Below are 26,202 nucleotides of genomic sequence, written 5' to 3'. Positions count from 1 at the left end.
TGTTTGGGAGCTATAAATATATAGTTTGTGGCTTACAAATTCTTTTCAATGGACTGGGATATTAATTTGAAGTTTAAGATTATAATTTTTTTGGTTGAATGACTTATACTAATAAGTGGAGAACGAGTGATGCAATCTTCACTAAGGAAGGAGCAACGTGGCCCAATATCATTTTCTTGTTACTCGATCGGATTAGGAGTCTCATGATTTGACTATAGAAAAGTTGAACTACGTGCTTGGAAAATGAGTTAAACATCTGATTGACACTAATTTTTATTGAGCAGTTCTCGTCGGATGGGAAGATAAACTCGGTATATATGATGGATCAGGTGTTGATAATTTTTGAATAAAAATAATAAATGTGATTAGGCCTTTGATAAACAATTGATGTGCGAGCCTATGTCGAACTATAACTGACGAACTCGAACAATTAACAAATGCGCAACAAATGATGATCAAACTAGGATCACTACTACTTCTTTGTTTGAAAAAAAACATCTCAAATTGTACATATTTACATTGTAATGAGTTAAATAAGTGAATAATTTAAACTATAAACTATTAAAATGAATAAAAAAATAAAAATAATTTACACAACAAGAACATAGAAAAAACCCGGACCCGTATTGGATGATCCGACCCAATTTTAATTTGAAACGCAACCCATGATTCAAGAGAATCCCAACCTCTTTTTACCTTTTTTTTTTAAATACGAAATAATCTTCTCTCTCTAAGCATATAAAACGGGAGGGAAGGCTGAAAAACATATTCAAAGTCTCTCTCTCTAAAACCCCTATTGCTTTATATTGAAGCTCTCTCTCTCATTCTCAATCACCTCTCTCTCTCTCTCTCTCTACATATCCAACCTCTACCGCCGCTGTTCTCTCTCTCTTCACGAGCTCTCAGCGCTAATACTAGGGCTTGCTCCACTGCCGTCACCGTACAGTCGCGCGCTAGGGTTTTTGTGCAAGCGAGGATAGTGTTTTTTGGGGTTTTAGGGTTTAATTGAGGTAACTGCTGGTCTCCGCCATGGCTGCGGAGAAGCTGCGCGATTTAAGTCAGCCGATGGATGTTTCACTGCTGGACGCCACTGTCGCCGCTTTCTATGGCACCGGATCCAAGGAGGAGGTCTGAAGCAATTTTCATTCCGTTGATAGTCTCTGTAGTTGAGTGTTTGTGCGCATTTCGGATAGTGTAGCTATTGAACTAAGCTGACTTTGTGTGATTGGGTAATTCGATGGAATTTTAGGAACAATCCGCGTTTTGAAATGATTTTAATAACCCTGACATGCAAATCTCTACATGGAATTAGTCTATTGTACTGAACCCCGGATGATATGTAGTTTTTGTAATGCATTTAACGTTGTAAGGTCTTGTAACTTCCCCTAATCTACTAGTGGTGTTTTGAGTTACTTGCAATTGGTTGCTAATCAATGCTAATCGACATTGGAAACAGTGGCATTATGCCGACTTGTCTGAAAAACACTATCTAGTGCGTTTAAAGTGCACTGTGTTAGGTGAGGCATTGGAAGATAGAGTTCGCAGAATATGGACGACTAAGACCTGTGATTTTGATTGCTTTTTTTATTTTTTTTTCCCATGTGGTTTTGAAAGTTCGACCTGGAACACTGGGCACCCCAGAATGTGATTTAAGAGTACTCCAGAATGTGATTTTAAGAGCTTTATTGGAAGTGATCAATAATACCTTTGCGTACTGCGTGCAACGTTTTAGTCCCCCGCGACGTTTCTAGCATTTTATGTTATCATTGGTTCGTTTATTTGCTAGGCACCGTTGGTGTTAGAAAAATATTGAAGTTTGTAAAGACTGCGACCTGTCACTGTATTTGTGAGAGCATGCTAAATGGTTCCTGTGCCTTTTTCTTTTCGGGTGTTGTTGATATTACTGAAGTATGTGATAAGCTGTGGGGGCAATTAGTTAACTTGTTGCCTTTTGGTTCACATTTCATTATAGGAAAAGACCCGTGTAAGCAATTATTTGCCAACTTACTTGGATCACGTCAATTTAATAGATAGTATATTGTAACTTTTAAACTTTATTGTTTGTTTCTTTACTTTCAATTGTCCCCTCAACTGCTGGAAAATATAATTAGCAATGCTCTACTGCCATGCATGTGAGATGTGTGGTTCTGCTGGGAATTGACGTTCTAATGGTTTTGGCACATACTTTTTGTTATGACTCTAGTTAATGCTGCTTTGCCTTTGTTCAGAGGGCTTCTTCTCTAGATATCTTAGGGTCACCAGCCATTATGAAACAGGATTATTACCCTGGATAGAAAAAAGTTGCACTAGTTATCTGTTATTTTCACTATATAAAATTCCCTGTTGTATGGCAATTACATTGTCACCAGGAACACTAGATATTTATCTCTATATCGTTGGATAAGAACTTACCTTTCAAAATTTTTCCTGCTTTTGTGGCAGAGGGCGGCTGCAGACCATATCCTACGGGATTTGCAAAATAACCCAGATATGTGGCTTCAAGTGGTTCACATACTATCTAGTACACAGAGTTTGAATACAAAGTTTTTTGCTTTACAGGTCTGTAAAATGATAATATGATCTTGATAAATGTAGTTTCTCTGGTCTTTCAATTATTACAGCTTGTTTGGAGATACTGATGAAAATGATTACTGCTGAGTTTCTTTTTACAGGTTCTAGAAGGTGTTATTAAATACAGATGGAATGCACTGCCAGTTGAACAGCGCGATGGAATGAAGAACTATATTTCTGAAGTTATTGTGAAGGTGCTTAAAGTTTATCTTTCCAAAAATTATTTTGCTGTAGTTGTTTTCCTTGGTCTTTTTCATGTTCTCGAGAAAGTATACATAGTGATATAATACATTTTCCATGTTATTATATCTATCAGCTATCTAGTGATGAGGTATCTTTCCGGCGTGAGAGGCTTTACGTTAATAAGTTGAACATTATATTAGTCCAGGTAATATTTACATTGGAGTACCAAGTTATAAAGATTCATATGCTTAGTGCTGTTTGTTTATGAGCTCTTTCATTGAAATTGCATTTCTTATAGAATGACAATTATCTCTGTATATTCAGATCTTGAAGCATGAGTGGCCAGCCCGGTGGACAAGCTTTATTCCTGACCTTGTTGCAGCAGCAAAAACAAGCGAAACTATTTGTGAGAATTGCATGGCAATTCTGAAAGTATATTTTCTTCACATTTATTTTAATCATAAAATTTGTATCAGCACGTTGTTAATTTAAATATTTTGTTGCCAGCTTCTTAGTGAAGAGGTGTTTGACTTCTCGAGGGGTGAGATGACCCAACAGAAGATTAAAGAGTTGAAACAATCGTTGAACAGGTAAATTGGTTTTGCATTTCTTAACGTATATTCCACCTATCTGTCGCTATGAATTTTCAAGCTGTTATTCTTCATTCCTCTTTTCATTTGCAAAATTAAGGAATAATTTTCTGTCTGCAGCGAGTTCCAGCTTATTCACGAACTATGTTTGTATGTATTGTCGGCGTCTCAAAGAGCTGAGCTCATCAGGGCTACCCTGGCTACACTGCATGCTTTCCTTTCCTGGATTCCTCTAGGATATATATTTCAATCACCACTGGTTTGTACTTCTCTATTCCTTCTCGTGGCTTGTTGGATGAGGGAACAGTGCTAATGTGCTATACTGTACTCACATTTTTAGTAAGAATATGTGCTTGTTTCTGAAATAGTATTTGATCCTTCTGCTTGGCAGCTTGAAAAACTGCTAAATTTATACGCTGCGCCTGCCTATCGCAATCTTACTCTACAATGTCTGACAGAGGTCTGTTTTGCAATCATTTTCTAATTTCTGATACTTTCTTTTGTTAAATTTTTTGGCTGGCTGTTACATGGTTTTGTTTTCTACAGATTGCTGCTCTTAGTTTTGGGGATTTTTATAATGCACAGTATGTCAATATGTATTCTATATTCATGGTTCAATTACAGGTACTGTAGATTATCTCTCAGTTTCTATATTGTCTTTGCCTCTTTCAGTTACGTCTGTGCTATGTCTAAGCCTGGCTGCCTGCTGATTCTTTGTATTTCACTATTGCCTACCAGAACATCCTTCCATCTCATACAAATTTCTTAGAGGCTTATGCAAATGGCACTAGTGAGGAGCAGGTACTTTTCAGTTTTTGTACTATACAATACTTCTTCTTGATTCTTTTGGGCCGATGCACTGACATTCTGATATGTTTTTTCCAGGCTTTTATTCAGAACTTGGCGTTGTATTTTACATCATTTTACAAGGTGATTCATTTTTTCTTATTTTGGAATGGATAGCTATATTGCGGGTTGGAGATATATCCAAATTCCAACAGTAGGAAAGCTGACCTTAATTTAGCATGATGGAATGAGGAAACAAAAATAAATTTAAAGTTTGCATGTATTCCTAGTTGTCTATCTGTCAATTAAGAATTAAGAATCTAATATAAAAGCATTCCCCGACCTTGTTTACATTTTTGGTGGAAACTCGGTCTTGCAGTTGTAGAGTAAGCTTAGTCATTATAGGTTTAACTTTTGCATTTTTCTAACGCAGATGTTATCAATGTAAATGTTGTGTCTTGTGCATCTGATCTAAGATTGTATAGAACTTGCTTTGTCTGATTGTCAGGGGCATTAGGAAACTTCATTAAACTTATGCAGTAGATGTCATTTCAATAGCCCCCCCTCCCCCTCTCTCTATATATATATATATATATATATGTCCCCTTGTACACTGACACACGTATAAATCTGGGCTATTCAAGTTCCTGAATTTTTATTTTACAATTGATGATTGATTTGTTCCCTTGGTGCAGGCTCACATACGAGTCCTCGAATCTTCACAAGAGAACAAAAATCTTCTGCTTGTTGGTCTTGAGTATCTCATTAACATATCTTATGTGGATGATACTGAAGTTTTTAAGGTCTGTTTATTCAATTCCTTATGGTTTGTATACTGCCTCCAATAGTATATGCTATAAACCAATTCTATCATTATGCAGGTTTGCTTGGACTATTGGAACTATTTAGTTTTAGAGCTGTTTGAAGCACACCATAACATGGACAGTCCTGCTGGAAACATGGGTTTCCAGGTAATGTTAGAGTTTAATTCCTGCTACTGTACTTTGAATTTTGCATGCAATCCCTTACAGCAAAAGTGCAATCTTTTAGAATTTGATTTAGGTGGATATGATTGAGATTGAGTATTAAAATCTACTACCTTTTACTGAACTAGTTGAACATATCATGATCTGACAAGTTTGAGGTCGTAGACTCTTCTTTGCCCTGCCTAATTTTTGTCTATCTCTGATTAATTCCGTATGGTGGTCCTAACCTATGTATTGAACAAGCAGATGCCTATGCTATCGGGTGTGGCTGAAGGACTTGGTTCACAGCTCATGCAGAGACGACAACTTTTTGCTGCTCCTATGTCGAAGTTAAGGCAACTAATGATATGCCGCATGGCAAAGCCTGAAGAAGTCCTCATTGTTGAGGATGAAAATGGGAATATAGTCCGTGAAACTATGAAAGATAATGATGTGCTTGTGCAGTATAAGGTTCTCTATATTGATAAAAACTTCTGTAAAATCTTGGATATCTGTGGATTCATATTGATGACATTCACTACTAACATGCAGATAATGAGGGAAACATTGATCTATTTGGCTAACCTTGATCACGAGGATACTGAAAAACAGGTGTTTATTAATTCCACTTCTCTAGGCTTCTATTTTGATAATTGAAGGGGTTCTTCAGTATCCCATCTGTGTGAAGGATTATAGAGAAATCTTTTATGGTCTGAATGCAATAAAATCAGACCGTAACCAGTTTCTTGCTTGCATGTATCTTGTTAAAAACAGTTTCTCTCTCTCTCTTTTTTTTGTGATTGTTTGATGCTGAATATGGGTTTTCATGATTTCTAAATTGTCCAATACAATTAACAAAGTTTATGGGTGTATGTGTCAGATGCTCAGGAAACTGAGTAAACAACTCAATGGAGAGGACTGGACCTGGAACAATCTCAATACCTTGTGTTGGGCCATTGGATCTATTTCGGGGTCGATGGGAGAGGAGCAGGTAATTTTTTTGTTCAATGTTATTTATCTATGGTTCTACATGCATTCATCCTTAAACATGCATCTATTGTACCTCATTTTTTCATTAGAACTAAAATTGGGTCAATTTACTTGTTTGATATTTACGTCATTTAACCTTCCCTACTTCAAATATTTATGCAACCTTGTTGACTTTGGGCAGGAGAATAGATTTTTGGTGATGGTCATTCGTGATTTATTGAACCTCTGCGAAATCACCAAGGGGAAGGACAACAAAGCTGTCATTGCTAGCAATATCATGTGAGGATTGCCACGAATTTTAATTTATTAAATATCTTGTAATCGTTTTGATTTCATCATTTTTATCTCTTTAGTAGAAGTGGAAGTGACAGGGAAAGAATGTAAGCCCTTTTGGTATATTCTCTAACTCTATCTGATTGTCTTGCTTGCAGGTATGTAGTGGGGCAATACCCTCGATTTTTAAGGGCCCACTGGAAGTTTTTGAAAACTGTTGTGAACAAGTTGTTTGAGTTCATGCACGAAACTCACCCAGGAGTTCAGGTTAATTACTCCATTGCATATCTGTAGTAGTATGATTTAGGTATTCACGTGGTGTATGGTGTCAATAACGGTCTCAATTTGCTCTCTTTATTTCCTTGAATGTCCAATATTTTCTTACTTTTGTCTGGTATTTTGCAGGACATGGCATGCGATACATTTTTAAAAATTGTTCAGAAGTGCAAACGTAAATTTGTCCTTGTACAGGTTAGGTTCTTTGAGAATATGTATTCTAACACTCTTAGGTGGTTTAGTGGTTATTGCTTTACAAACGTGTAATTCTGTTTCCTGACCCTTCTGTACAGGTTGGAGAGAATGAACCATTTGTTTCAGAACTTTTAACTACTCTTCCGGCAACCATTGCAGATCTTGAGCCCCATCAGATCCATTCCTTTTATGAATCTGTGAGTCAAATTTGTGTCACCAATACTCTCTTTAGCTCTGACTGTCTAACTACCTTGTCCTCTATCGTGCATTTTGTTACTTATGTTACCTTACTTTTCTTTAGGTTGGCAATATGATTCAAGCAGAATCTGATCCTGACAAGAGGACTGAATATTTACAGAGGTTGATGGAACTTCCTAACCAGGTAAGGTTTACTGTTGTTTGTGGACGGAAGCCTGTTTGAGTTGTTCAACCCGATGCTTCTTTTATCGTGATTGGTACCTATTTCAGTGCTTTTCTGGCATAAGATGTAGCTAACACATAATCTATTGCAGAAATGGGCTGAAATCATTGGTCAAGCGCGCCAGAGTGTGGATTTCTTGAAAGACCCAGATGTTATAAGAGCAGTTCTTAATATATTACAGGTTCATTTCTTTGCTTATTTCCAACTTGATGCTCACTCTTCACATTAACTTGATCTTCACATTCCTCAAGCTTTTGCTTCTTACAGTACTATTTTTAACTTATATTGGATTTCACCATTATGGCCTCATTTTGAAAGATAGTTGAGAACAACAAAATTTTAAACAAGATTTGATGATACCCTTTCTCAAAGGTTTTAGTACACTTTTGAAATCACACTTTATAAGTTATCTTATGTTGTTAATTTGCCTTCGTTTTGTTTTTCGTGTTCTATAACTCTGCGTGTTGTGGTTGCGGCAGACAAATACCTGTGTTGCAAACTCCCTTGGAACGTACTTCCTGACACAGATCAGTCTAATCTTCTTGGACATGCTCAATGTGTACAGGTCTGTTTGGTTTTGTGTTTTTAATACATTACATTTTCTTCTGAGTACATACCTATCAGTTGCACTTGCACCTTTTCTCACTAAGCCTTTTTTTCCCTGCAACAGAATGTATAGTGAGCTTATTTCGACCAGTATTGCTCAAGGAGGGCCTTATGCTTCTAAAACGTCTATTGTGAAACTTTTGCGGTATGTTTGAGATTTTGGAGCCATCTGATTCTCAATCATCTGAATATCAATATTTATGCCATGTATATTTTCAACAGCTCTGTGAAGAGGGAAACCCTCAAGCTTATTGAGACATTTCTTGACAAAGCTGAAGATCAACAACATATTGGAAAACAATTCGTGCCCCCAATGATGGACCCTGTGCTTGGTGATTATGCCCGGAACTTGCCTGATGCAAGGGAGTCAGAAGTTCTCTCTCTTTTTGCCACCATAATAAATAAGTATGCCTTGGAATCTCTTTTGTAATTTCATTTTTCTTGGTTATTCAATTGCAGTTTTATTTGTGCTTTATATTAACTCCTATTCTCTCTTAGGTATAAGGGGGCAATGCTTGAAGACGTTCCTAAGATATTTGAAGCTGTATTCCAGTGCACTCTAGAGGTTGGTTTATATGCGTTCTTAAATGTTTTTTGTTGATTTTTCGTCTATCTCACAGCTTTTAGTTAAGAGTGTGCTGCTGACTCTATTCTTATTGCAGATGATAACAAAGAATTTTGAAGACTATCCAGAGCATCGGCTGAAGTTCTTTTCACTTCTTCGAGCAATTGCTACACATTGTTTTCCTGCATTGATTCGTTTGTCCAGTGAGGTATGTATAATCGGTGCTTGTTTTTCTCTCTCATAATGGCCCATCCAGTCTGTTGTTAACTAGTCTTTCACATTCAGCTAAAAGGGTTTGAGTTTTATTGAATGATGATGCATGCCACATTTATTCACTTTTGGAAAATACTAACATTTTTGGGATATGCAGCAACTGAAGCTTGTGATGGATTCAATAATTTGGGCTTTCCGTCACACTGAGCGTAATATTGCTGAAACTGGACTCAATCTTCTGTTAGAGATGCTAAAAAACTTTCAGGTGCTCTTTTTTTATTCTTCTTTTTCACTGTTGAGGTAGTTAGTAATTGAAATATTCGAAGTGCTCACCATTTACATGGACTTGATTGGCAGGCATCCGAGTTCTGTAACCAGTTCTACAGGACTTACTTTCTGACAATAGAACAAGAAATATTTGCTGTTTTGACAGACACCTTTCATAAGCCCGGTTTTAAGTTGCACGTATTGGTGTTACAGAACCTATTCTGCCTGGTAATATAACTTCCTGCTCACTCATTTCTTCTTTCCCGTTTTTCTCCGTAGACATTCTTACAGGTAAATCTAATGCTATCTAACATTCATAGGTTGAATCTAGTATGTTGACTGAGCCTCTGTGGGATGCTTCCACTGTTCCGTATCCTTATCCAAACAATGGGATGTTCATTCGGGAATACACAATTAAGCTTTTGAGCACATCCTTCCCTAACATGATAGCTGCTGAGGTAATAACATTCGGGAATACACAATTCATTTCTTGTCTCCCTTTTTTGTGTATTGTTTGGATGCACATGGCATCTTTTAATACTTTGTTTGGTCTTTTCAGGTGACACAATTTGTCAACGGACTTTTTGAGGCTAGAGCAGATTTGTCCTCTTTCAAAAACCACATAAGAGACTTTCTTGTGCAATCTAAAGAATTTTCAGCTCAGGTAAAGTGTTGCTCTGAGTTAACACGTGTTCTCGCGCACATTTTTTTATAATGATATCCGCTATCACGCTTCTTGTCACCCTTCATGTTCCTTTGAAATGGATTTGATTTCAACTTGCATCTTCTTGTTTCTTTCGGTTCCTCTGATTCTAGATACGGAAATTACAACATTTTCTGGATTCACTGTTAATTTGATATTCATGTGTTAGATGATGAGCTCCCTTCGCCTCCCAATAAATAGTCTCACTGTTCACTAACACTACTTCAACTATTTTTTATCTTTCCTATTTTACCAATTTTGCATTAGAACTTGTGTCGTCCCCAAAGTCTATTTTTTATGGGACGGAGGGAGTATTTATGTAATCTTATTTCCAAATCAAATTGCTATAATAATTGAACTATAAAATGATCAAGCATTCTTGAAATTTGAAGGTAATATATGGTGACTTTTTTTTTAATTATAAATATTTGTTGCAGGATAACAAAGATCTTTATGCCGAGGAAGCTGCTGCCCAGAGAGAGAGAGAACGAGAACGCATGCTCTCCATACCAGGACTTATCGCTCCCAACGAGATACAAGATGAAATGGTCGACTCATAACTGCCAGATTTCCAGCCAAGGCAATTTTGAGGAATTTTAAACTCCATTTTCGAACCCGTACACTTCTAAAGCTTCCATCTATATTTTTTGCTCAATTTTATCCTCCCCCCGAATATTTTTCGGTGCGGAGTGAAGCTGCTAAGGCTACGAGCTGCAACACTTAGCTACTGAAGAAAACTAGAGTATATTAAATTCTAATTTAGGAAAGTATATGTTGTAACGCAGGACGATTTTGAATTTGTCCTTTGCAACCGCCATTTGGCGTTACTAGGCTTCTATTGTATACAAAATTAATGGTTTGTGTAGAAAAATACTGCTTTTTTTGTTAATTTATAGAACTAGTGTTTGTTTCTCAACTTGTGATAGACTGTCTTCTTCTATGCCTTTTTTTCTTGAATGTCTTGTTTATTGGTGTGTCCGGATATTCTTCTGCTGAGGTTCTTGGTGTCTTTTTTTTTATACTCCTGTCCCATATAAATAGATTATTTTTGTCATTTTGGTTTCTCATGGAAATAGCAATTATTTTAGAAATCTCTTTTCTTTAATTGCTTAGTCTTATTATCTTCTAGTAATGTTTTAATTGCTTAGTCTCGTTATCTTCTAACAATATTTCAATTACTTTTTCTTTCTATCCCTCTTATTTTGCTAATTGTGCATTAAAATTCTTGTCTTTTCAAAAGTGATCAAATTTTATAGAACGAAACTATGAAAGGAGTAGTTGAGTTTGACGCGCTTCACTCTATTACAATTGAGTTGTAGTATTATTTTGGATCCATTTCAAATGAGTCATTTTCCTTTGTGGTAAAATTCAACATACTTAAAACTTTCTAATTGTATATTCTCATTTACTTTCCTCAAGTATTTACTTTATTTTCTTCACTTAATTCATCAAACATTTACCTCAACTAGGATGGTTGGAGTAAAATTTTATTATGATTCAAACTCACAAAACATTTACTTCTCAATCTCTGATTCTCCATCCAAAAGAAATACCTGAATTATAATGTGACGGAAAGAGTAAAATTAGTGACGAGGGTCATTCATCCATCTCATTTTCAGCAAATTAAAAATTTCCCAGTTTTGATTTATTTATATAAATATTACTATTACTACTTTTGCTTTTGAACTATGAAATACAATAAGTTTCTAGCAGTATGTACCATAACTCAAAATCCTGGCTTGTGTACCTGTTTTAAGCGTTGAAAAACGATACTAAAGTACCAGTGCTTGATGCACGAATAATTGTACGTTTTGAAAATGTTACAAAATTATGCTTCAATCGTTGTAAATCAATCATTCTAGCACAGTAAATCAAGAGGTGTTAAGAGTCGACCTTCGGAGCAGGATTTGCTTCTGGTGATTTGGCCACGTCCTCGGCAGTTTCCATGTCCATCATTGTATTGTCATTGATGACTACTTCGGTTTCCTGAGCATCAGTCATTACTTCATCTCGGTCCTCAACCGGGGGTTCTAGCCCCCCATTTTCGACTGCGCTGTTCTGAGGCAAAGCATTTCCATTTCCTTCGTGAGCCCCATTTGAATTTTGTTCTGTTGTGGGTGGGTATGGATCGGTACAGATTTTCAACGTTGACGTGACAAGTATATTCTGCACATATAAGAGGATCAGAATTTTTTTCATGCAGCATGGTAGATATGGTAATTCCCAGAAATATAGAATGTTCAATAATCAGATGATGGAAACGTAATCATCTCCAGAACCTTTACAAGTCCATAGTGATCATACATAAAATTAAAGTGAACGGTTTGCCAACAGATATTTGAGCATTAATTCGACATTCAAAATAAAATGGAGTATGAAACTTGATTTCGGAAAGAGAGGGTAAAATACCTTATCTAGAGCCAAAGAGAGCTTCAACAGCTTAGGATAGATACTTCTTGCAGATAATAAGATCTGTTTTGTCAGTTAGAACAAGAAATTAATAATAAAGATTGTATAAGTATATATCTTCTAACAGAAATATTCCACAAAACAGATCATGATATAAAAAATATCATTCGAGAGAATACACTTGCCCCAAAGTACGCCAAGAAAATGTCAGCACAGAAAGATAAAACGATTACCTCACAAAGCCTCTGTAAGGTAAATGGAGGGCCTTCTTCAAAGCTATGAAGAGCTACAATACATAATCAGAGACAATTGTTAATGCTTTATTCGATTATGCAAGATATGACTACACATATACCTAATATAAAACTATTTAGTGCCTAATTTAAGATAATCTTCAGTCATAATTCAGTATATCAAGCCTATGTCTTACTCTCTAAGGAAAATAAATAAACTTGAATATCACGACATATGCCCAAGAAAGTTATAAAGAGGGAAAGGTGTGAAACAGGGAATACCATCATCCAACCTTTTCACCAGTTCCTGGAAAGTCTCCCCTAATGCAGAAGTCTGCTGCTCGATGGTCATGTTAGACTCTGGATATTCTGAGAGGACCTTAAAGATGGAATTTGAAAGAGTTACATACTAGGAGAAGCTCACAGATGGAACATATAATGTCTATGGAAACTGTTACAATATTAGTCCACCACCATTTCCTTTTGTCCAGAGGGTACGAAAAGAAAATAAGTAGTAGATCATAACAAGAAATCTTATGCTGAAAACCCAGCATACCTCCACATACCTGCTTAAGATGGAAGGACAAGATACTCCTTAGTTTTTCCCAATCTAGCCTGCAAGCGTAGGAGTGGGATTACTACCATCAAAAGCTCATCCAAGACCAGTTCTATATATAAACTAAGCAAAATGGAATGATCTGTACATATTTTAAACTGCATGGTGATATCTAAATTTATCTCTGAGCTAAATCATTATTTTTAACAAAAGAGAGAATGGAAAATATGTATCGAACTTGCTAGAATAAAACTTAAAGATAGTTCCGACTTACTATACCTACTCCTAGAGAGCATACTAATCAAAACAAGATTTGTTTTCCTAACGAGGGAGTTTCAAAAACAAGAACATACCAAAATTTCCCAGTGGATGCACTTATTTCCAGTGCGCCCCTCACTTCTTCTTCCGAAAATGATGGTTCAGGTGCCAATCCTCTGCAATCATACCATCAGAAATTTATCCATACGGAGATTACACAATAGGAGGAATGACGAGGTTGCAACAATTCAACATAACATATATCACGAAAGTTCAGCATTATGATATTACAGCACCAGATCTATTTCCCTTTCAATTCACCATATGCATAAACAACTCAGCAACTTTTAATCTAAGAATATCTAAAATTCACGCAATGGATGAACCGCTCAACAATCTATACCAAGTAATGCAGTAAATTTCTGCACATCATACCGATTTAACCTTCACTTGATTTTACGATATTTCCACCAAATACATAGGATAAAATCGTAAAAATATGAACAATCAGAAGCATTACATTGCCTACGATGAACAAATAGTTCCAACCACCGATAAAACAGCTCAATCATCGATTACACACCTGTTCCACTCCGTACACATACATACAAAAATCATCTCCAAGCTATCAATCATTAGTTCAAAGCTATAAGCAGTAGCAGATTACTGGAAGCAGTAGCAGATTACTGGAAGCAGTAGCAGATTACTGGAAGCTGCAGCACTACATCGAAGTAAACTGAACTCCTAACAAAAAGTGGCAGAAATTGAATTTTTTACCCGTGATTCGGCATTTCAGAATCCGGAATTTCGTGATTCTGCTCCACTGCGGCATCTCCGCGAGCAGAAGAATTCTCCAGATTCTCGTTTAGCGCTGTCGCCATGCGCAGATTTGGTTGGAAATTTTGGAAGAATGGGAAAAATTGAAACTAAAGCCCTCTTTTATGGGGAAACATACTGTTATTTATATGGAGTATAAAACTAAAAAGAAAATTTGGAAAAAAAAGAAAGAAATGAAATGTGGAAAAACTGAAATGAAATAAATACTGGTGGAAATGTCATCTGTTCTCTATCATAAAAATAATCTCAAATAATTGTAATTATAATAATAATAATAATTTATTTATAGTACTACTTTATCAATTAAGATTTACTAAAAAATAGAAAAATTATGACTCATAATAATAATAATATTAACCATAATAATATTAAATATTAATTACTAATAACTAAAAAAATCTTAATATAAATTTCAAATGATAGATTATGTAAATCTGTTAATTAAATAAAAAAATAATTAAAATATTTTTCTTCGATTAATTAGTTCAATTCTCACGGCAATTATTTATTTGAAATTGATTGATTAATATAAATTTAAAATTCTAGTATAACTTTTCTTGATATTTCCAAACATAGAAAAATATTTTATTAAGAATTATGTGCATATTTTCATAAATGCCAGTAATAATATTTCCAATAATATACTACTAAGTACTATTTTTTAAAGTAACAGAAATAACCAGAATTGTCCAAACTTGATGATTTTTCGATTATTTGCTCTTTTTTTCAATAATTTTCAGATTTAAAGAGCAAAGGTAAACATTTCATGCACCGAAACCTTGTGGGTGTGACCTTGTCCAAACAACACAAAATATAGAGATAAATTGTAGTCACAAAATCAGAATAGAAAACATTAGTTCTCTCATATTCATACTGGAATGAAAATACTCAAAACAATATGAGGTTTAATTCGCCTTCTGATTATCCGACAGTGCTTGGAGAGCAGTTATTGCAGCTGCAGATGCCTATTTTAACAACACACAAACCTTAGATCATAACATATTTATGATTAAAACAGATTTATACCACAATAAAAAGATAATTTACCTCATTTTCACCCTTCAGATCATCCAGCATGGGGACACTCTCAGCAATTTTCTTGACAATCTTTGATCTCTCTTTCGCAGGCGCGGTTTTACTTCCACTGCCGATGTTCTCTTTATTGTCCGTTCTCACGATTGCCTTGCTTGCAGACGCCCTTCCTGGTGTCGAAAGAGTTGGAGGAATGGTGAGAGATAACACTGCTGCATTCTCCATAAAAGGAGTGGGAGAATGATCTAGGCTCGTTGCAGCATCTTTTTCTGGTGTTACTTGTTCATCCCAGTCGATAACATCATCTTCGTTGCTCATCAAACTGATTTTAGAAGCCAAGGAGTCATTACTCTTGGTTGATTCTTCTGTGAGATCCAAGGAATCTGATTCATCTTTTTGGGTTGTTACTTGTTCATCCCAGTCGGAATCATCTTCCTCGCTGCTCGTCAAACTATATTCAGAAGCCGCGGAATCATCACTCATGGTTGATTCTTCTGTGAGATTCAAAGATTCTGATTCATCAGGACTGGATTTGCTTTCACTTGAATCAGCTGCAGTTTTCAATGAAGCTTCATCAGCCTACATAATCTAAATAACAAAACTAAGTAAAACAAGAAAGAAGAATGAGCAATAAGTAATCATACTATTTAGCTCAAGATCTTCCTCATTCTCTTCATTGTCCGAGGTTGCCTTGCTTGCAGAATCAGTCGACCTTCTCGGTGTCGAAAGAGTTGGTTGAATGGTGAGAGATGGAACTGTTGCATTCTCCGAAAAAGCAGCTAGTTGATGAGTTGGAGAATTCTCTAGGCTGGCTGCAGCATCTTTTTCAGGTGTTGCTTGTTCATCCCAGTCGGAAACATCATCTTCATAGGTCATCAAACTGGTTCCCGAAGCCATGGAATCATTACTCTTGGTTGATTCTTCTGTGATATCCAGATTGTCTGAATCTGATTCATCAGGATTGGATTCGGTTTCACTTGAATCAGCTGCAGTTTTTATGAAGCTTCATCAGCCAATATAATCTAAGTTCAACAAGAAAGAAGTTTGAGCAATAAGTAATCATACTATTTAACTCAAGATCTTCCTCATTCTCACTCTCTTCATTGTCCGAGGTTGTCTTGCTTGCAGAACCAGAAGCCCTTCTTGGTGTCGAAAGAGTTGGTTGAATAGTGAGAGATGGAACTGCTGCATTCTCCAAAGCAGTTAGTTGGCGAGTTGGAGAATTCTTTAGGATTGCTGCAGCATCTTTTTCGGGTGTTACTTGTTCATCCCAGTCGGAAACATCATCTTTGTTGCTTATCAAATTGGTTTTGGAAGCCATGGAATCATTACTCTTGGTTGATTCTTCTGTGATATCCAGATTGCCTGAATCTGATTCATCAGGATTGGATTCGGTTTCACTTGAATCAGCTGCAGTTTTTAGTAAAGCTTCATCAACCAATATAATCTAAATTACTACTAAAATAAGTAAAACGAAGAAAGAAGAATGAACAATAAGTAATCATACAATTTAGCTCAAGATATTCCTCATTCTCATTCTCTTTCTCTTTATTGTCCGAGGTTGCCTTGTTTGCAGAATCAGATGCCCTTCTTGGTGTCATAAGAGTTGGTTGAATGGTGAGAGATGGAACATCATCTTCGTTGCTCCTCAAACTGGTTTCGTAAGCCATGGAATCATCACTCTTGGTTGATTCTTCTGTGATATCCAGATTGTCTGAATCTGATTCATCAGGATTGGATATGGTTTCACTTGAATCAGCTGCAAGTTTTAACGAAGCTTCATCAACCAATATAATCTAAATAACCAAACTAAGTAAAAAAAAAGAAGAATGAGCAATAAAGTAGTCATACTATTTAGCTCAAGATCTTCCTTGTTCTCTTCAGAAGCTATAGCTATAGCTTCAGCTGCAACGAACACTTCGCCAACACTTTCGATAACAGTGCCAGAAGACGCTTCAGCTAATGCAAGATCTTTTGAACATAAACACAAGTAGGATGACAAACAAAGGTGTTAGGGATTCAAAATGCAAAGAAAAGAGAAAATGAAATTGCAAATGAAACAGCTAATCTCTCACCATTCTCAACGATTGTTTCATCTACTGATTCTGCATCTTCAGAAGTCTTCTCTTCTTCTATAATGTCAGCTATGAGCCTTGTAGGTTTGGTCTCAGAAGTTTGATTGGCTTCGAATCCTGTTTAAGAGTAACAATGTAAGTATGAAGCAGAACATATATATTTGGCTCTTATTGTTATTAAAGAGGTAGGGTGACAAACACACCATCAGCCTTTTGAGATTCATCGTGATAAGCTTTTTTATCTCGAGTCTCGAAACCAGAACCGGCTTGCTCAATTTCTGAAACCCTACTCTCATTCAGTTCTATTTTAGCCTCCACAGTAGAATGATGTTCCTCCTCAATCTTGGGCACCTCTACTTCCTTCAGGTTTGATTGATGTCCATCATTATCCTCCACTATTGCTACGGATGCCACTTCTACATCAATAGACACATTCTGTTTATCACTCGAATCTACCTGCCCTTCATCTTTGCTCTCGGCCTCTTCCACATCAGTAACTCCCGAGACTTCAACTGAACCATCCAGGCTCTCTTCCAATTTCATTTTGAAGTCTTGAACATCATCAGTAAACAAATCCTTCGTCGAAAACAAAGGGACTCCTTGTAACAACTTGGCAGTCTTCTCTGTCAACCTTGCAGACCGCCTTGTTCCATAAACTTGCTGAAGTGTACTGTCTTCCTTAGCAGCTCTTCTCCTCCGGCTAGCAGCACCTGACTGAGCAGGGGTCAGCAATACATCCTTCTTCCTTGTAGTCCTTGACCGTGGCTCGACTGATGACTGATAAATTCCACATTTAAACTCCTGCAACACCTCATCAACCCCTTCAACCTGCCAATCACAGGGGAAATCAAAATTTGATAATGAAAATGTATGCAGATAACAATTTAATAAGCACTACATTGAACAAAATGATGGTATAGTACTTTTCAACACGAAAGTCCTCAAATCACAAATGATCAAGATCGCATATGGATGAATTATTAACCAATACCGAAAACTAGCCTGTATAACAACAAAGGAAATGTTTGAACAAAATCAGTACTATCAAAACATCATTTCATTACTCGATGGAATTCCTACTACATTAACCGTATTGATGACGCAAACAAGGATCGCAGTGATCAAACAGAAGACTAGCAACTGATAAACGAAATGTTCGATCGAAACCTCAGTATCGTCAACATGATCACTAAAATGATAGCACAGCAGTTCTCATTTCATTGACTCTACTTCCACAAACACCCAATCAATCGATCAATAAAATCAGAGCTGATTAAAATCCAAAATTAACATCGGAATCATGATTATAAAACGATCAAACACAGGACAAAATCAAAACAATCCGGATTCATTGAAAATGATCGAAACATCAGTATCGCAAACATGATCACTAATTGATACTACTATCACAGTAATTCTCATTTCAGTAACTCCATTTCCACAAACAAACCGATCGATCAATCAAAACAAAACTGACTATAATCCAAAGTTAACAGCCGAATCAAAATTAAAAAAGCGATCAAACACAGGACAGTATCAAACAATCCAGATTCATGAAAAATGATCGAAACATCGGTATCTTCATCATGATCACTAAAACGATATCACAGTAATTCTCGTTCCAGTAACTCTACTTCCACAAACAAATCGATCGATCAATCAATCAAGGCTGATTAAATCAAAGTTGAACATCCGAATCATAATTACAAAGCGATCAAACACAGAATAATATCAAAACAGTCGGGATTCAGCAGAAAATGATCTATCTACTCACAATCTCTAGATTTTTGAGGGAATCAGCCATGGCAACATTCGTCACGTTGGCGGGGATCTTGTTTGTCTTGCACAATGCCTGCAATTCTCTCCTTGAAAGGCTGTGGAAATCCATTTTTCACTTGAACCCTAAGCTGTAGATATGTTGGAAAGTTCAGGATCAGGTTGATGAGTGTTTGGATAGTGAAGTGGTATTTATAGTGTGCGGTGAGAAGGAGAAAAGAACGTGAAGCGGCAACTTTGTAGAGCGTAGGATTTGAATTTCAAATTATTTGTTTTTGGAAATGTAATTATTATTTGAGAAAAAATATTTTTTTTAAATACTAGTACTAGTGACTTGATTTTTTAAACAATTTATTAGTAATAATTGTTTTTCATCTACATGGTTTGATTCCTTAGATATAATACTAGATAAAATATAATACACTACTACTTTTTAAAAAAATTAAACTAGTATCGAGCTTTATGATCTAATTTGATTACTAAATTATGTTTTAAAATTAAATTAATAGTACTAGACAAAAATTAATTCCCGTTGTTAGACCAACAACAAGTGGCTAGAAAGTCATCGATGGGAAAATCAATTGGCCAAAAATAATGTAATTTTGGCCAAATGAAGAGGGGTCAAGATAAAATATTAAGAGGGAAACATTTTTCAAACAATGATACTAGAGAGATGAGAGTTGTTGTAGCATTGAGTAAAGCCATATTTTGAGAACCGAAAAAACACATAATATTTTATATTTCACTAATAATAATTGGTATTTTCGATTCTTGATAGGCCTTCTAATTTGATTATTTCGGCTATTGTGGGGGGAATATAAAGTTGCTATTCAATAACATTATCAATATTTTATAATTGAAATAATTCATTATGAGTATTTTCAATTTTAAGGCCAATAAAATTCGTATACAGATTCATTACACACACCAAAGAATTAAAAATGAGTTTTAAAGTTATAATTAATGGTTACCCAAATCATACATTTTCATTTAAAAATTCAAATGGTGGATTGGTCATTTACGGGTGCAAATTCGTTGTGTGTTTATAGGGACGATTAAAATATTTGTAAGTAATAACATTAATGTCTCTCTTTACTAGCTTATCTAATTTTTATTTTAATAATCTAATTGAAAAATCTAATATAGTTTTGTTATTATTCTAAAATATTCATACACAACAAAGTATACTTTTGATTAATACGTTTCATTTGCATTAATTGCCAAGTAGATATATTATTCTATGATTTAATGATGATATCTACTAACTTTAAATAAATTAAAAAGCGTTTTCAAAATCAAGAAATAAAGTCTAGATGGGATAGATAGGGTGGCTTGCAAACAAGCTATTAAAACTATTCTCAATTATGAATTATATCATAATTATAAATTTATAACCAACATATATATGAATAATGTCTCGATTAAAGTACTCTAGAAATTTTATGAATGAACTAAATACATTTATTTTCAGCGTACTCTTAAAATTATTTTAGAGTCCATAAAATCGTGAAAATTTTGATACTTGGATTTTTGTGAGAACATTAATATTTTATCAAAGTTAACTTTAACCCATAATCAATTTTTATCACATTGTAATACCTATCAACCTTAAATCAAGTTAGTAAGAAAAAAAAATACTTATGAATTTTTAAAGTCGCTGGTAGTTATGTTTGGATTTCCACATATATAAATCTACAATTTTACATACACAAAAAATCACTCACACATGTAGCAATTTATTATTATGATATAATATTATACGGTCATCATTTTTGTTCAGTCCAATTAAATTATTTTTTCCGTTATATCAATTCAGTTTGCCTTCAATATTTTAAAATAATCATCGATTTCATTATTTTATAAATAACATAAAAGTCAATGTAAATTTATTATTTTATTCATTTTTTAAGCTACATAAAAATGGATAAATCATGCTTTTATTTTTGTACTATTACTTATAAAATTAATAACATCAATAAAAACTAAAAAACTAAGGTCAATGATGGTTTACGCCTTTGGAGATTGACAATGATTTGACTACTTAACTTTTGAATAATTATTATCCTTATTTTACATGTACATATAAATTAGGAACATATTATTTGACTTTAACCAAAAACTATAGAAACATAGTATATCAAAATAAGTTGCAAAGAAAATTAAAAAAGAGAACACCTCAATGTTAACGATGTAGTACTACGGTACAATTTAATGAGAAATACTACTGCTTTTATAAAACACCTAAATATTGTCTTTTTTCATGAAGACCCAAACAACGAGCTACTCCGTGCGCAGGCAGCGCTAAAGTGAGCCGGGGGTGACGAGAGCCTTAACGCTCACCCAGGAGTTATGATAGACACAACTCGTGCACCTGAAGCGCAGAGTCAACACTCAACCAGCACAAAATCGACTCACCTATACATACACCTATACATACACACTTTCCTCTCCATACATCAAATTCTCATCTCTCTTCGATCCCAACCTCCAATCAATCGCTGTAATTCCACCGCAATCGCCCCCAGCTATGAAACCCCCCTGAAAATTTTGAATGGAAACCCTAACCCTAACCCTAGCCCCACGCCCAATTACTCTGCTTCGATCATCGCTGTTTTCTCTCTTCTTTTGCGGTGGCTGATCAATTGACGCTCGAATTCACTTCTCGATCATTGGATCTCTGATTTGGTTGATTGATTTTGTTTTGTTAAATTGCTGCGTTTTTAAATAGTTATGTGATGGGGTGATCCGCCCTTAAATGCGTTGTAGCTTCCGATGAGCATGAAAGTGGAGATCAGTTAAGTTTTAGGTTGGAGAAATAGGATTTGTTTTGTCTATAGGCTTATACTTGTAATCATCTTTATATATACATACATTTTGTCATATATCTCTGTGTAAGGGATGTGTAGCTCAGAAACAGGAGGAGCGGTGGATTGTAGTGTGGGGAGTATAGTTTGGGTCCGGCGACGAAATGGGTCGTGGTGGCCTGGAAAGATACTTGGGCCTGAGGAGCTTCAGTCGTCTCATATAACATCGCCGAGATCAGGAACTCCAGTCAAGCTTCTAGGGAGGGAGGATGCTAGTGTGTAAGTTCGAAAGGCGTTTATTTCGTTTATGGTGAAAACTTTAATGGCATTGTCATTAGTCTGTGTATATGGTAGTGGTGGATGCAGCTGATAATAGATTTTATGTGCTGGTGCAAATTTGGAATTTTGATGGTCAATCATTTGCTGAATTTGTAGTTGTGCTTAATGCAGCTGAAAATTACTGGTAGGTATTAATTGACAACTGATAAGAAGTAGTATGAAGTTTCAAGCAAAAAAAGACATGCTTTAGTGTAATCAAATTATTGTGGAAAGTTTTGCATGGATGAAGTATTATATTAGTCAAAGCTTCCATAAAAGAATAAGTCAAGTGTTATTATTTTCAAGTTCACAAATATGGCCTACCATTGAAGGCTTTGCTTGGGATATGCTTATAGTTTTCTCCGGTTAATTTTCTTTATAATTTCAGAGTAACACTGCACTGGCCATGGAATGTTTTTTGCAATTTGATGTCTAATTGTTCAATTTGATGGATTTGGATGAGATGGCGATTTCTTAAGTTCGCATATTCTTTCATGATGGCTATTAGGTCAAATAAGACCATTGATTCATTTCACATCCTTTTCTTAAGTGACTTCTGTTAACATTATGGAATATGGATAGCATCAGTGTTTAACTTGACTGTTATTATATCACATACTTTATATTGTCTCACACTTGACATTGTGCTTTCGAAAAATCAATGGAGGAGCTTCTGTAAGCTTCCGATAGGCTTCTAAGTATGTTGAAGCATTGATCTTAACACTTAAGCACAATTTCTGAAACTCTACGCGCGCTTGCATGGCTTTGGTTGTGTTATTATCAACCAGCAAAGGATGCCTCACTTAAGAATTGAGACTTAAAAGTTTATATTTTGTAGTAATTGATATGATATCCGCCTTCTGTTGTATAGAATATGGATATAGAACTCATTGCTTCTAAGAGTTAACTGAGATCTTCTGCAGTGAAGGCATCATTCCTTTTAGAACAGAGAAAGGGAAACTGAAGATCATAACAATCTAGTTATTTCTAATCCAACAGCTCAGGTTTTAAAGCTTAGGTTGCATCACTCAGTTTCTTGCATTTTAGTACGCTGAAGCTAAAGGACTTACAAATCCATTTTTTTGAGCCCTTCATCTAATTGCACAAATGAAATGCCTATATCATTAATGTGAGTTAACCAATTACTTGAATGAGAATTTGGATGGGTAGGTGCCATGAGCCCTGTGGTTTTCTTTGATCGACAAGCTCATGTAGCCTCTCTTTCTGCAGCCTATATGGAGAACAAACATGTTGGTGATTTTGTTCCTCTAGGCTAGTTATGTTTGTCTTTTGACTATTACATCTGATGCTCTCATAAATGACGAATTATATTCTGAGTTACTCTTCTAAGCTAATTAAAAAGAATGTAGTATTTGAGATTCCTTGTCTAGTTTTAACTCTAGTATATGATCTTTTGTCTTGCATGTAATACTAGGGACTGGTACAACTTGGAGAAATCAAAACGAGTGAAAGCTTTCCGATGTGGGGAGTTTGATGACTGCATAGAAAGGGCTGAAGCTGCTCAGGGCATGCCTCCAAAGAAAAGAGAGAAATATGCACGGAGAGAAGATGCAATATTGCATGCTCTTGAATTGGAGAGACAACTGATGGAGAAGAAATATGGAAAATCAGGAAATTCGTCTAATGGCAGAAGAAAATCGCCGGATGCTGTTACTTCTTCAGAAAGGTTGGGAAATGGCGCAGGAAATCAAATAGACCCCAGATCTGACCAGCTACCGGAGATGCTTGGTTTAGCTGTTGTAGAAAAGAATGGGACAGACCAGCATCCATGTGAAGAGACGGTTAAGGATGTAAATCAACCTAGCGGTGATGATGATAGTGCTGGTGCACTACCTCGAATGAGAGGGTTGCAGGACTTAGGTCTCCGGACTACTCCACCGATGAGTAAGCTTCTCCCCTCAGCATTCTCAAATATTCTCAACTACGTTTAGGTTAACTCCACGCTTGTGCTGTTCAATAAGTGATTTTCTGTACAATAAAAGAAATTGTCTAGGCTGCAGACCAGAGATTCATTAGAAGAGTACCTTAAGTATCAGATTTCCATTGTATCTTATCAGGTTGCTAAATTGTTCTGTTTTGGGTTCGATCAGGAGAGGAGCATTCTGGAGTTGCAATATCTCGGGTGAAGAGGAGTAGAAATGCTTACTTGACATATGATTCTGGGGATTGTTCCAATGATAATCAAAATTTAACCACCCAGATGGAAATACCAGTTTCAAAGTTTGACGAAAGCAGCTATCAAGCTGATGCTGGCGAAGACCACATTTCTGGGTCTACAGAGGATACTGAAACAGATTGTTCAGAAACTGATTCTGTGGAGTCGGATTCCGATGAAGAAATGCCTGCTCTTTCTGGTGAGATATTTCGTATTGCTCTTGAAATCATTGCAAAGCTACAATATAACCTAGGGGCCGTATCATGACATCATTGCAATTTTGGGGTGGTCCGGCATACTGTCTAAATATTCCTACATTTTGGAACTGCATATAACAATTTCTTAAATTAAGTTTGCCTTCTAAATATGTGCTGTAACTGTATTCGTGACTAGAGGACTTCCTGGTGATTCAGCCGGTAAATATTTCCTTGCTATTTTTCCTGATCTGCAAATTAGTTCTTGTCTCTTAATTTCTTCTTACATGGTTGCTTTCACCACCCATTTTTTCCGTGTTATAACTCAGTTATGTTATGGATTTACAGATGGTGCGGGTTCTATAGAATTACAACCGAAATATCCAAGGAGTATTGAAACACATGAAGACCATGGAAGCATTAGCAGTAGTGATGACTTTGATGAAATGGCATATGCCGATGGCTTGCCTCATCATTTACCCCATGGCTACATATCAAATAGCGTGGAGGTTTCCAAGTGGCGACTCAAAGGGAAAAGAAATAACCGCAACATTGGGAAAAAGTATCCTGACAGAACTGATGCTGAGCTTCCCAAAGGATATGCAAACAGCAGAAACTCCAACTGGAGCAGTGGTGGTGGTTTCAAGGTTGATCCAATCGATAAAAGTTTAAGGAACCATGCATCCGGTTATGGATCGACAGGACTACACAGTTCTCATGAGACCGCTGATTTGGATGGCTTTGCTTGGAATAATCAGTCAATCACCAGAGGATATTGGGATGATTCACAAGAATACGTAGATCCTTTCTTTGTCAGGAGGCATCCCTTTGGTGGTCGGGCCGTGCTGATAGACGTGGATTTGGAAGTCCAGGCCAACAACTATCGACGAGATGTCCCAATGATCTCGCTGATGAGCAAGCTAAATGGTCACGCTATTATAGGCCACCCTATCCAGATCGAAGCTCTTGAAAGTGATTTGTCTGAGAACCATGTCTCTACAACCGATTATTTTCACCCAGAACCTCTGGAAACTCCTGTACTTCCTTCAGTGTGGAGGACCGGTCGGAGGACAGCAAATTCCCGTGTTCCCCGCCCGTTCCTGAACGGCGAGAGCAAGCAGCACGCTCTATTCATCGACCAAGGCACTCGCCTAAAGGGGAGCGTGACACTGAGGAACTTCCCCCAGTATCCAATCGACAGGAAGTTCTCAAGAAACTCTCCCAAGAAGAGCAGCCCGTCGGCCAACCAAAAGATACGAAGCCTTTCATCGATTGCATCAGACGAGCAGCATCAGAGAGATCCCAGAAACGACACGAGCAGTTTTCAAGTGGGCGGGATGATCAAAACCGGGAATCTGCCCACGACAGTCGCTTGCATACCAGTTAACTTGGTATTCAGTAGGTTACATGAGGAATTGGTTGGTCGGCATCAGTAATAATATGGATTATTGTAGATGTTGATTGTTTACTAGTTTCATGTAAATTTTAGGCAATAATTTTATATAATAACTACACCTGTTGTCACATTTTGTTGTGAAAAATACTGATTTGATTCTTGATTTTCTGACAAATATGCTGCAACAGCCTCAGATATGTTTTTAGGAAGATTGTGACCTTTGTATACATAAGAACAAAACAAGGTAAGTGGTTTCATCTGCAAGAGATAGTATAGATTTGTATACTAATCAATTTTGTGTGTGGACCTTGAAGATGTGTTAGACAGTACTTGTCTGTTCCGATGCAAACAGATGTTCTCAATTGAACAGCTCTAGGTATCCAATTAAGGTTGTCTTTGATGGTTCGAGATTTCCTTGTCTGAGCGCATATATATTCTGCAATGAAATCGATAGACAGAGGTCCTCCATACCACAACATGATATGCAAATTTTTAATTAATTAATTAATAGTTAATGAATTAACAATGAGAATT

General features: G+C 36.1%; 4 protein-coding genes across 4 annotated transcripts; 2 read left to right on the top strand and 2 right to left on the bottom strand.

Annotated features, from left to right (window-relative positions):
• The first annotated feature begins 761 nt into the window (after nt 1–761).
• LOC121756297 (protein EXPORTIN 1A) lies at nt 762–10,520 on the top strand. The gene is made up of 32 exons (XM_042151805.1): nt 762–1,128; nt 2,443–2,559; nt 2,673–2,765; nt 2,888–2,959; nt 3,079–3,186; nt 3,262–3,344; nt 3,465–3,603; nt 3,736–3,804; nt 3,891–3,968; nt 4,083–4,145; nt 4,230–4,274; nt 4,826–4,933; nt 5,012–5,101; nt 5,363–5,566; nt 5,648–5,707; nt 5,976–6,086; nt 6,267–6,364; nt 6,517–6,625; nt 6,764–6,829; nt 6,928–7,026; nt 7,131–7,211; nt 7,342–7,431; nt 7,730–7,815; nt 7,921–8,001; nt 8,079–8,261; nt 8,355–8,421; nt 8,519–8,629; nt 8,792–8,899; nt 8,992–9,129; nt 9,222–9,359; nt 9,461–9,565; nt 10,042–10,520. Exons 1-32 carry the CDS (start codon nt 1,030–1,032, stop codon nt 10,162–10,164), a joined length of 3,222 nt encoding a protein of 1,073 aa, XP_042007739.1. The 5' UTR covers nt 762–1,029; the 3' UTR covers nt 10,165–10,520.
• Nucleotides 10,521–11,321: 801 nt separating this feature from the next.
• On the bottom strand, nt 11,322–14,002 carry LOC121802429 (serine/threonine-protein phosphatase 4 regulatory subunit 2-A-like). Its single transcript, XM_042202105.1, has 7 exons — nt 13,838–14,002; nt 13,156–13,236; nt 12,813–12,861; nt 12,529–12,625; nt 12,247–12,299; nt 12,014–12,076; nt 11,322–11,770 (listed from the first exon to the last, which is right to left on the bottom strand). The coding sequence occupies exons 1-7, from the start codon at nt 13,939–13,941 to the stop codon at nt 11,486–11,488; spliced, it is 732 nt and encodes a 243-aa protein (XP_042058039.1). The 5' UTR covers nt 13,942–14,002; the 3' UTR covers nt 11,322–11,485.
• A 592-nt stretch (nt 14,003–14,594) lies between these two features.
• Nucleotides 14,595–18,929, bottom strand: LOC121802420 (dentin sialophosphoprotein-like). Its single transcript, XM_042202096.1, has 9 exons — nt 18,779–18,929; nt 17,208–17,832; nt 17,005–17,121; nt 16,781–16,900; nt 16,437–16,688; nt 15,995–16,339; nt 15,574–15,915; nt 14,945–15,480; nt 14,595–14,862 (listed from the first exon to the last, which is right to left on the bottom strand). Exons 1-9 carry the CDS (start codon nt 18,890–18,892, stop codon nt 14,803–14,805), a joined length of 2,511 nt encoding a protein of 836 aa, XP_042058030.1. The 5' UTR covers nt 18,893–18,929; the 3' UTR covers nt 14,595–14,802.
• Nucleotides 18,930–21,057: 2,128 nt separating this feature from the next.
• LOC121756290 (uncharacterized protein At1g51745-like) lies at nt 21,058–25,843 on the top strand. The gene is made up of 4 exons (XM_042151796.1): nt 21,058–21,863; nt 23,338–23,807; nt 24,014–24,277; nt 24,621–25,843. Exons 1-4 carry the CDS (start codon nt 21,679–21,681, stop codon nt 25,706–25,708), a joined length of 2,007 nt encoding a protein of 668 aa, XP_042007730.1. The 5' UTR covers nt 21,058–21,678; the 3' UTR covers nt 25,709–25,843.
• Nucleotides 25,844–26,202: the final 359 nt, after the last annotated feature.

Source organism: Salvia splendens, chromosome 1 (assembly GCF_004379255.2).
Source record: "Salvia splendens isolate huo1 chromosome 1, SspV2, whole genome shotgun sequence".
NCBI classification, from domain to species: domain Eukaryota; kingdom Viridiplantae; phylum Streptophyta; class Magnoliopsida; order Lamiales; family Lamiaceae; genus Salvia; species Salvia splendens.
This window is presented reverse-complemented; position numbering and strand designations above follow the sequence as displayed.